Source organism: Amaranthus tricolor, chromosome 9 (genome assembly GCF_026212465.1).
Source record: "Amaranthus tricolor cultivar Red isolate AtriRed21 chromosome 9, ASM2621246v1, whole genome shotgun sequence".
Taxonomy (NCBI): domain Eukaryota; kingdom Viridiplantae; phylum Streptophyta; class Magnoliopsida; order Caryophyllales; family Amaranthaceae; genus Amaranthus; species Amaranthus tricolor.
Genome location: NC_080055.1, coordinates 11,946,602 through 11,958,216, shown reverse-complemented (window position 1 = coordinate 11,958,216; position 11,615 = coordinate 11,946,602). Strand labels below are relative to the sequence as shown.

Below are 11,615 nucleotides of genomic sequence, written 5' to 3'. Positions count from 1 at the left end.
AACACTTTTGTTTCAAAAGGAGGTATAGATAACTCTATAAATAGAGGTTGCATGCTGAGGGACATTCCATCCCATTTTCTCCCATAACAAGAGTTCAAAGCCATATACAAAGGATTACAAATAGTGTAGATTTATCTTGTAACACATATTTGTAATACATCATTATTGTAATAATCTATTGTGATAATACAATCTACACAATAAAATCCTAGCACAAGGAAATTGTAACAGTAAATACAAGTGTTGTGGTGAATTAAGAACTTTGATGATATTGAGAGTTAATTACTCTCTCAATATTATGTCATGAAAGGAAGAACAAGAATGGGAGTGTTCTTAAGAGAGAAATAAGAAATGATATGGAAATAGAATGGATTGTCCCTTGGCATGCAACGTCTATTTAGAGTTATGTATCAAACAATACTTCCTTTTGAAACAAAAGTATTTCACCAAGCAAAGTTTATGAATCAAAGTAATGTTTCACCAAGCAAAGCTTACAAATTAAGGTAATGTTTCACCAAGCAAAGCTTATGAATCAAAGTAATGATTCATCAAACAAAACTATAGAAGTATGTAGTATATACAAATCTAGGTCTATATACAAATCTAGGTTGCCTATATCTGACTCAACCCAAACCCTTTGTAGGTGTGGCAACCATGTAATGCATATGGGTAATTAAATAATGTTGTTTTTTATTGCTCCAAGGAAAAAGTTCCAATCTAATTGCTTGGGATTAAAATGATTCCCTTATATCAACTATAGAAGTAAAAGTAATCTCTTACTTTGGAAAAAGTAATGTCTTACTTTGGAACCTTTATTTGTTAATGCCTTCCCTCTTTTTTAATAAAGCTTGGAACTTTTCCTTTCTACATCATACATTTTTAAGCTATAGGCAAGACAAAAGCAATTTAACAAGGATGGAAACTGTAAAAAGACTAATGATGGATGCAGAGTATTTGAAGGAAATTGAAGAAGCGCGTAGAGACCTCCGTGCTCTTATCTCTTCAAAGCAATGTGCTCCTATCATGCTTCGTCTAGCGTAATTTTCCTTGCCTTTTCTCATTCCTCAAACTCGTCAAATTTGATTCGTTAAATAACCTTTTTGCTACTAATGTACATAACAGGTCTTGATCAACTTCACTAATTTCCTACAATCTATGATCCTTCTATTATTTTGACTAAATTCTTTCCCTTTTTGCTATATTTTGTTAGATGGCATGATGCTGGAACTTATGATGTAAGGACAAAGACAGGGGGTCCCAATGGTTCAATAAGAAATGAACATGAGTTGAAGCACACTGCTAATAACGGTCTCAAAATCGCTGTTGATCTTTGTGGTGAGCTATAGTAACCACATCATAATCTCATAATAGGCTACCTTCCTTTTAACACATTTTTTTTTGCTTCTATTTTTAGAAGAAATAAAGGCGAAAAACCAAAAGATCACTTATGCAGACCTTTATCAGGTGAAGTTCTTAGATCTATGCATCACTGTATGTAAACATGAAACGAATCCAAATATTTTTCCACAGTTGAATATTCTCAATCATCTATTTATTTGCTTCTTTCAGCTTGCTGGTATTATTGCAGTTGAAGTCACGGGGGGCCCAACCATCGACTTTGTCCCAGGTCGTATGGTAAGTTAAGTACTATGTATGTATTGGCTGCTTGTACAATGCATATTCCTCAATATCTTTCAAATTAAAGAACTATCATGCAATATTTCTTATTAATAATTTACTCATCATGACCATATATATCAACTAGGATTCTACTAAATCTCCAGATGAAGGACGACTTCCAGACGCAACTCAAGGTATGTATATGTAACTACATCATAAAGATACAAAAAATTTAATCTTTCTTACATAGATCATCTAATGGTTACAGGAGCTGAACATTTAAGAGAAATATTTTACAGAATGGGCCTTTCTGACAAGGACATTGTCGCACTTTCGGGTGGCCACACTCTGGTAAACTCCTATCCTACTTCGTCTCCTATTCATTGGCTTACATGTTTAAGCTATTAAGATTATTTATTAAGCATACGATTGTTGATCTGTAGGATTACGAAGTATAATCTTTAATTCACTAGTCTTATTATATCTTAATTTAGCTTTATAGATTCATATTTTTTTATTTTCGTTTTGGTATATCAAGGGTAAAGCACATAGGGACAGATCAGGTTTTGAAGGCTCGTGGACTAAAGACCCATTGAAGTTCGACAATTCTTACTTTGTGTAAGCTCTCTTCCGTCTTTGTGATATCTAAAAACTGATCTTCCATTCAATATTTGTCAATTTCATGACTTATGCATCCTTGTTATGTTAACAGAGAATTGCTGAAAGGTGGACAAAGAGGGTTATTACAACTTCCGACAGATAAAGCACTTGTTGCGGATCCAAAATTTCGTCGCTATGTTAAGCTATATGCTAAGGTAATCTACAGCTTCAACAATTTATTTTACCAATTCTAAATCATGTAATGGTAGATGTTGTTATAAGATCAAACTGATAGAGATCAATTAACATGTCAGAATGAAGAAGCTTTCTTCAAAGATTATGCAGAATCACACAAGAAGCTGTCAGAGTTGGGATTCAGAGCACCCTCCTCTTGTTTAAAGAATTTTACCAAGCCTACATTAGGAATTGCAATTACTCTAACTATAGTTATATTAAGTTACTTATATGAGCTTCATAAATGATTTGGACATAAAATGCATAAGAAAAACTTTCAAATCCTAATGTAAATCAATTAATAAAGGAAGTTTCTTTAGTCATGTCTAAATTTCTTGCTACTCCTATTACTCAATAACCCTCCTAATGATTATGAATCGTAATACCTATTATTTTGGCAAATCTAACAAATACGAATTAACTAGCTTAATGCTTATTACGGAGTATATAATATATCTTGTAGCTTTAACCATCAATTTAAATTTTGTGTAGAGTTATGTTATTTGATATGCTATCAGAAGCCCAGCTAATAACTTCTTTACCCACGAAGTTACTACAAGGAGGCTTGTTTGACCATAGTGCTCTCAATCAATATTCAAAGGAATGTCAAAATAACACAACAATTATGTAGTTTAAAGAAGGACATTTCTTTTTAAGTCAATGATATAAAACATTACACAGTAGTACAATTTTATTAACTTGCTGTGAATATGAAAAAATCATTAGTTAAACTAAAGGAATGAGACTACCTCTCAGAATTCCCAATTAAAAGTACATAAAATTAAGGAGAATAAGTGCATCTCCTATAAAACACAATAAAATTAAGCTTAATCAATAAATAAAATTAGCATAACTTAAATAAATTAATCAATGTCAAGCCCTCGGACTTAAAGACAAAGTAATATCCTGAAAAACCTTCAATCTTTTATCAGTTGAAGCACCCTTCATTCCAAACTTATGGGAAATCTTTTTCACTTCCACAGAAGAATTCTCTGTATCAATTGTGTTCAGAACTGCAGATATAATTGCATCTTCAAAATCCTTATCGTCTGGAAGAAAATCATTCTCTTTTTCCTCAAATGATCTCCTCAATATCTTATTTTCCCTTTCTTGATTACCATTATTAGTATTAATCTGCACAATTTCCCCTGCATTATCAGACCTTGTTCTCTTAAGGGTATCATGTAATTGATTTTCCCCTTGTGGGTCCTTCAACAATTTAGTGGAAAAAAATGGCGGTGCATCAATATTCAATGAATTCCCAATTGGAAAAAACCCATTTGGTTTTGGTGGAAAATTTTGATTATTGTTTGAAAAAATGTTGGAATTTGTATTTTCATCTGGAAATTCATCTGGGATTTTAGTTGTGGGTGGACAGGAATATGTTTCTTTACAAGGTTGAGGTTGCCAAAGAGAAGAAGATCCCAAAAATATATTGAAAAGCCTACTCTGTTCTGAAACAGAGTCCCCTGCTTTTTTCATTATCTCTGATTCTAAATCTCCAAGCATTTGTTGTGCCCTTTCATAGGCTTTAAGGTGAGAATCCATCCCTCTTGGTCCATCTGCAACTGCTGGTTTCACTCGTCGAAGAGTTTGTTTCGCTTCGATGATCCTCCCTTGCTTCATTAGGCAAATGCCCAAATTGCACATCTTGTTGTTATCAGGAGCAATTGATAGTGCTCTTCTGTATGCATCTTCTGCTTCTAGATAGTTATTTTGCTGCATTAGTGCCCATCCTAGATTGCCCTGAAATTATTCCAGCTAAATTTGTCATCACCCTTTAGTATACATATGATATAATACCAATCCAGGGGTCGTACTGGGCATGTGTACAGTGTCTGATCCATCAAGCTATTGAAGAGTCTTAAGTACTTTCTATATTCTATTATACTTGTCACATTTGATTTTTATACAATTTAATATGTTATTTTATTCATTTATATATTAAATTATGCACATCTAAATATTATAAAAGTAAATATTATGAAACTATGCATTAGACAATTCAAACTAGATCTTATTTAACTATATTTTTATTTACATATTAACTGCAATATAAAAAATAAGCTTGAACGATGAATAGTACCCATATGTAACACGTATTTCAAAGCAGGGAAAGAAAGTTAATGTATATTTTTGCTCCACACCCATATTAATAGAAGAATTGGATAAAGTAATGAATAGAATTACAAACCAGTAATCTAGTTGCTTCTTGCTCCACTGAGACTTGAAATTTCTTTCCTTGAGATCTAGCTGTTTTTGTTCTCTTCCCATTGAATGCAAGACCTTGTTGTATTAAGTACAATTTGTGCTTCAAAAGTGCAATCTGATCATCTAATCTCCCACATCTCTGCAATAATAGGGATCAAAATTGGTAAATTACCAAAACTCCAATTTAAATTCAATTAAAAAGAGGTATATTAGGGTTCATAATGAATTACCTTATAGAGATCTAAGAGAATGTTATCAAGAGACTCTTGAGCCTGTTCGGAACACCGACTACGCAACGATTTGATTGCTTCAATGGCTTCTTCAGCTCTATTTTGCTGCTTCATAACAATAGCCATGTCTTTAAGTGCACTATCAACTCTATCTCCAGCATTAATGGCTGCCCAAAACAGAGGAATTGCCTTCTCTGGGTCTTTATCCACTAACTGATCAATGAATCCAACACACAAAAATCAAAATTCTTAAAATCAAAAACCCAACATAAATTTGTAAAAAAAAAAAAATCATTAATTTTGAAGTTTGGGACAATTTATAGAAACCTGAACATGTTTGGCTCTGACATAAGGAGTGTCACCAACAGGAACTTTGTGAGTAATGTGAAAAGATTCTGAACGAGTACGGGATACGGGAGCGGGTTTAGCAGGTGAACAAGGAGCAGAAGAAGCCTTTGAAGGCCTAAATCCAGGAGGAGCATTCCACATTTCTTGCATTTTTTTACTTCTTTTTTTGAAGAAATTGGGATTATAATTGATAGTTGGAGTACAAAAAAATAGTAAGACGCAGATAAGTTCAGTTAGTGAAAATGGAGGCAGTGAGAAAGGAGATTGGAGAGGAGGAGCGGGGAAGAGGAAAAGACATAGGGTGGTAGATATTGGTTTGAAATTCTACCGTTGCCCAACGGTCTCATTTCATTTGTTTTATTTTTACTTTTTTTAATCATTTTTTCTGATTAGTAATAGTTATTATTGGCAACCGCATGGAATACGATACAATAGTGTTCGGCTGCTTACCGTTTTACACAGCGTTACAACCTACTTAATAGTTCTTAAATACTTGCATCTGATTATGACATATAGTATAAAAAGATGAAATATAATAAAATAAAGAATTAAAAAAATATCGGCATAGTACCATTTTAAATAGTATTTATCGGTTTGATATTTGTTTATAAATTGTACGAGGAAAATCACTATAAGATGCGCCTCATATATATATTAAATAATCCAACTAATATACATTTTGACAATATAAACTCTTTTTTTAAGTTCATCTTAATGAGAGATAATCTTTTAACAAAGTTACTGTTTCAGATTTTTTTAAGAGATCTTCTTACAAAGTGATGAGATTATAGTTTAACAAAAAAATATAAATTTATTTTTAACGATTATTTGACGTATTATAAGGTATTATCACAAAACTTAAACATTCAACAAAAAATAACATTAGTGCCCATGTTAGTTTAACACTCTAATAAAATGACAGATGGGTTACATTGACGCCGACGTATAAAGTAATTAACTTTTCTTATTTTGTGCAAAAGAACAACTTTTGAATTTGCTATACACGTTTTACTCCTATTGTAGAATAACACGTCAACCAAAATTAACTTTGATACTTAAACATAGATAAAACACAAAAAAATAATATTTTTAAGTTTTGGTTTTCGCCAAGGTCATGACTCATGAAGGACTTTCTTATCAATTATAAGCATTCTTGTACTCCTTGTCAATAAGCTGCTATAAATACACATACGTCCTTCATTTAAGAGGTAACTTACATTTTATTATCAACATAATTGCTCATTTTTACTTATATCATTGTAGAACTTAGCATTCATTATTCTCTTTTTATTGCATTTATTGAAGCATTTACTCACAAATGGCCTCACGCCATAAACAAATTCATATTACTCATCTAAGACCAACGCGAAGGTGCACCGGGTGTTGTGTGAATTAGTTACGTTTATAGTTTATTTACTGATTTGATCGTCAGAGGTGGTCCTTAAAAGCAAGTTTTGGGCCGATTGACGTTTGTTCACTTTTATGGTCATTAAAGGTAGTCCCTCATAAAAGAAGGCTAGATAGACATGATAAACCCCATAACCAACATACTAATCACATCCTTACCTTCCTTAACCCTTGGTACAAACCGAGCTTTGAGCTAACATAATTTTGTCCTGTCCAAGACAAGAACATTACATTTTTTTGACGTTAAAATTAATTATTTATTTGAGAAGTCATACGATATTTACATCAGAATTAACAACACTAAAAAACTTATTAGTTCAAATCAAATTACAATCTAATGTAATAAAACCACAATTGTTATAGATGATATCTAATACCTTTGTACGCCCTCTATCATATCGTATGTTGATAAAAGTTTCAAACATACTTATATAGACTTGAATATGACACAATTTATTATAGATGCATATAGCTTTTGACTAATGACACAAATTTTGTAATGATGCACACAAAATTCAACTAATGAAACTGAAATGAAATAATGACTAGGGGTGTTTAGTGTTAGTGGAATAAAAAAGGAAAGGAATCAGAAAAGATAGCTAAACGAAACTCATTTGGTTTTGAGTAAGAAACAGAATCAATTATCAAAATGGATCAACTTTGTCGTTCATACTCCTTCAACCCATCATCAATTTCTTTTTCTTCTTACCGCCCACCTCGTACTCATATCTTGCATTTCCCTTTAAAGTATAGTAAAGAAAAAATAAAAACAAAATCTAACGGATTGAATACAATCCGTTTTCAGCACCCTTAACTTCTCATACCAAACACCCCTTAAAGTATATTTCGATTAAAAAATGCTATAAAAGAAAGTCAAATCACCGCTTCATTTCCCTTCCTGTTTGGAGTTATTTCCTTTTATTCAAATAAGATGTAAATTTAAACTATGACCTAATACTTCTATAATGATTTTGACAAAACAATAGTTAATAAAACCTGATTTTGTTTTTGATTCTTTTGAACTAGAGTAGTAACCAATGGCATAAAATTTTAAAATTGTAAACATATTCACAATCATTTTGAGTCCAACCCCAGGCACCATGCCAATACTAAACATTCGCCATCTTTTTACATATACGGGCGGAGAGAAACAAAAAAAGAGTAGCAGGATCCAGGCAATACATAACTTTCGGTCCTTGGTTTATAGTGCACGAAAGCTATCTGCTTTATCAAGCCTCGCTGTACCAGAGCTTGATGAGCCGCCCATTGCATCTGGAGATTTTGCAACAGGAAAAGATTCAGGGTTTAGGGTTGTTGGCATTCCTGATATTTCCTGGATAGATGAAGTAGCTAATAAATTACTTGAAAACACATTCCTAAACTATTTACAATTATCAAGTTCATTAGTATGTCCACAACAAAACACTAGGGTGCAAGTTCAGTTTTTGCACTGAATCAAATTGCACTGCATCCTTGCTTGCTTATGTAACCATAAATAGCTAATTCAAGTCGGTAACCATTGACGGCATATCCAATTCATGCACAATTTAGCCAAAGAAACATCTTTAAATTGTTTGAAAAATAACCCACATATGATCACACGTCGAAGAATTAAAAAGAGGTTGACTAACATATAAGTTTGATGACGCCCTGTTACCAACTGGTTTTAGAATGGAACTTCATTGGTTTTGTGTGCAGTCAACTTTCTTTTCGTCTGAGTCTTGTAGTGTACAAGCCTAATGGCAAATTTTTAATAGTATCAAAGCCGATGATTTCCCATTAACTCAACAAGAAAATCTCAGCCTTCAACAAACAAGTTTGAAAAGAATGGTAGTCTTGCCCAATTAAAAAAAATGAGCTCACATGTGAGAGAGTGTTGGAAAAATAACCCACATGTGATCCACAAATAAAGAATTAGAGAGAGACTGACTAATATACATAAGCTTGATGAGCTACTCCTATTACCCATTGGTTTTAGGATGAAACCTCATAGTGTTTGCATATAGTTAACTCTCTTCTTGTATGAGTCTTATCGAGTACAAATTAAATGACAAATTTATCATTCAAGCAATAAAGAAGTGACCGGCATAATATAATTTAGAGCACACCATAAAAGGAGCCTAGTTTCAATCTGACTCTTCCTTTCACTTCTACCACACAGGTAGAAAGTTAGGCTTAGACCTCTTAATAGGACAAAGAACATCCAAGGATTCAAGATTTTCATAGAATAGCTGAGGAACCACACTCAATTAGCAATGTTTAAGTAACACAATCCACACAAGATCAACATCTTTAACACATGAACATGACATTGTAGTATCATCATAACAAATAAATAATGATACATGTGTTTTTGGTTGGAAAATCCCTTAAATTGTATTGCAACATACTCTCAACCATCTCAATAGAAGAATTGTATAAACTAAAAGTTAAACAAAAATGCATTTCCAATTTGCACATTAACAATCTTCACCTTTAAAGCAAAACTTCTGATCTCTAAATAAGTACTTGTTCTCCTGGATTTTGCAAGTATCAATACAAAAAAAAATACACGCATTTTTTGTAATAAAAACCTAAAGTAGAAGGTATTGCAAAAGACTCCTAATCATCTCATCATTCAGTTAGTTCAAACTAGAAGTTAAACAATAGAGTAATGAATTTCCAATTGTTACATTTGGTTATCTATATCTTTAAAGTAATTAAGGACTCGTTTTCCCGGACTTTTTCAGCAAGTTCACTTCGATTCCAAAAAGTTTTGTTCATCATAAAAGTACCAAAATCAAATCAGGAATAAATTCATAGAAATTAATTGAATATGAGATGTAACCTACAAATCTCACGTACAGCTTGTTCAATTAAGGAAAAGATGTAAAACAAAGGATGAAAATACCTTCATAAGATGCATTCTTAAATCACAAGGATGAACACGATTACCAATACAGGCAGCCACAAATTTTGAATAACTGAACAAAACATCTGCAGCAGCTTGTTTTTTCTCCTCAGTCTGTAATTTATCCCAATTGAACAAAGAAATTGATTAATAATCGTCACAGAAGGAAAAATTAAGAAATCAGTGCACGGTTAGGTTTTCAGTTACGGAGAGAATTGCAAGATAACTGTGGACAAAAAATTGAAAGAAATATTCGAGAATGGAGTAGAGTAAACCTCGTAATCATCTTTCATGTTTAAATTAAATCACTTTCGCCTCCGTTTGATTTTCGATTTGCTGTCGACTTCGTAAGTTTTACGCTGGATTAACATTGATCTAAATACAGATGACAAATAACATATGTAAAAATAAAACATGCAATAAATAAAACCAAAAAATGTTTATTATCAACATGGCCCATTAGCTCAGTTGGTTAGAGCGTCGTGCTAATAACGCGAAGGTCGCAGGTTCGAGACCTGCATGGGCCATTTTTATTTACTGATTAAAATTTATGCACATTTTTTCCTTAAATATTGTTGATATGCTTCTAATGTGGTTTAGACTTGAGCCTTTTGGTCAATTTAAGAGCATCTATGTTCGTAACAGTATCCCCCAACTTTGTCTTGTAACAAATGAAGTCCCTATCATGTGTAAATTTTATTCGCGCCTTATAGCTGTGAGTCGATTATGTTAGGTAATTTAAAGATTTTGTCGAATTTTAATTTGCAAATAGTGATGAAAGAAATAAAATGTAGTAGATTTTTATTTAAATTATTAAAAACTGTGATCTAATAAATGTAATTTTTATGATGGAAATGTTAAGGTATTGAAAATCACTCTATTCTCTTATGAATATCAATTACTACTCAATATCTATAATTTATGCATCGAAAACATAATTAAAGATGTTTTATGATAATTTCAAAATCTTATTATATCAATTAACCAATCAGATTAATACCCTATTACTTTGTATTTCAAACTCTCAATATATTAATTAAATTACTGGATTAAGAATTTAACTTAATTTTGTCTTGAATCAAAATTACTCAAAGTCTCAATCTAAATTAATAAGATTAACAAAGAATATTTAATTCAAAACTAATTGGTGCAAGTATAAATAATTGCACTTATCACCCTATGAGCTTTAGGGGTTGACAAAATATATATATATATATATATATATATATATATATATATATATATATATATATATATATATATATATATATATATATATATATATATATATATATATATATATATATATATATATATATATATATATATATATATATATATATATATATATATATATATATATATATATATATATATATATATATATATATATATATATATATACACACACACATATGTATATGTACATACATATACATACATACATATATATATATATATATTAGACCTGATCATGGGCGGCCCCGCCTGACCCGACCCGAAAAAGTGAGGGTTTGGGTACCAAAATATGGCCCGATGGGCGGGTTTGGGCAGAAAATAAGTGGTCCGAATTTTTTTGGGACGGGTTTGAGATTGGTGTTTGGCCCGCGACCAGGCCCGAAAAAAAGCTTGTTCATGATTTGCATTTTGAATTTGTTTTACATTATGTATAATATGTAACAATTGTATTTGTTTATTTCAATTATTTGTAATTTGTGTTTTAAATTATGTATTATATGTAACAATTGTATTTGTTTATTTCAATTATTTGTAATTTGTGTTTTAAATTATGTATAATATGTAACAATTGTATTTGTTTATTTCAATTATTTGTAATTTGTGTTTTTAATTATATATAAATAATATATAACATAGGCCCGCAAAAAAGCCTGCAAGCCCGCATATTACGGGTTTGGGCAAGAACTTTTAGGCCCGAATATTACAGGTTTGGGCAAGAACTTTTAGGACCGCACTTCAGCCCGGCCCCGCCCGCATCAATGGGCTGTTTTTTTCCACCCGGCCCGGTGTTTGATCACCTCTAATATATATATATATACACGCACACATAGGGAGAA

The 11,615-nt window shown here is 31.7% G+C and overlaps 3 protein-coding genes and 1 non-coding gene across 5 annotated transcripts; 2 read left to right on the top strand and 2 right to left on the bottom strand.

The window, feature by feature from the left end:
- Window positions 1-285: 285 nt before the first annotated feature.
- LOC130824241 (L-ascorbate peroxidase 3-like) lies at window positions 286-2,888 on the top strand. The gene is made up of 9 exons (XM_057689161.1): window positions 286-1,037; window positions 1,211-1,335; window positions 1,415-1,464; window positions 1,570-1,635; window positions 1,766-1,814; window positions 1,889-1,971; window positions 2,159-2,238; window positions 2,333-2,435; window positions 2,535-2,888. The coding sequence occupies exons 1-9, from the start codon at window positions 823-825 to the stop codon at window positions 2,700-2,702; spliced, it is 939 nt and encodes a 312-aa protein (XP_057545144.1). The 5' UTR covers window positions 286-822; the 3' UTR covers window positions 2,703-2,888.
- Window positions 2,889-3,082: 194 nt separating this feature from the next.
- LOC130824239 (protein POLLENLESS 3-LIKE 2) lies at window positions 3,083-5,675 on the bottom strand. The gene is made up of 4 exons (XM_057689159.1): window positions 5,223-5,675; window positions 4,896-5,108; window positions 4,649-4,804; window positions 3,083-4,200 (listed from the first exon to the last, which is right to left on the bottom strand). Exons 1-4 carry the CDS (start codon window positions 5,391-5,393, stop codon window positions 3,328-3,330), a joined length of 1,413 nt encoding a protein of 470 aa, XP_057545142.1. The 5' UTR covers window positions 5,394-5,675; the 3' UTR covers window positions 3,083-3,327.
- A 1,975-nt stretch (window positions 5,676-7,650) lies between these two features.
- Window positions 7,651-10,034, bottom strand: LOC130824244 (uncharacterized). 2 transcript variants are annotated; one of them, XM_057689168.1, is made up of 3 exons: window positions 9,816-10,034; window positions 9,541-9,654; window positions 7,651-7,983 (listed from the first exon to the last, which is right to left on the bottom strand). In XM_057689168.1, exons 1-3 carry the CDS (start codon window positions 9,831-9,833, stop codon window positions 7,852-7,854), a joined length of 264 nt encoding a protein of 87 aa, XP_057545151.1. In that variant the 5' UTR covers window positions 9,834-10,034; the 3' UTR covers window positions 7,651-7,851. The 2 variants fall into 2 exon arrangements, with proteins under 2 accessions (XP_057545151.1, XP_057545150.1); XM_057689167.1 differs by having other exon boundaries at window positions 7,651-7,922.
- TRNAI-AAU (transfer RNA isoleucine (anticodon AAU)) lies at window positions 9,994-10,067 on the top strand. Its single transcript has one exon. It is a non-coding gene; the product is annotated as a tRNA-Ile (tRNA).
- Window positions 10,068-11,615: the final 1,548 nt, after the last annotated feature.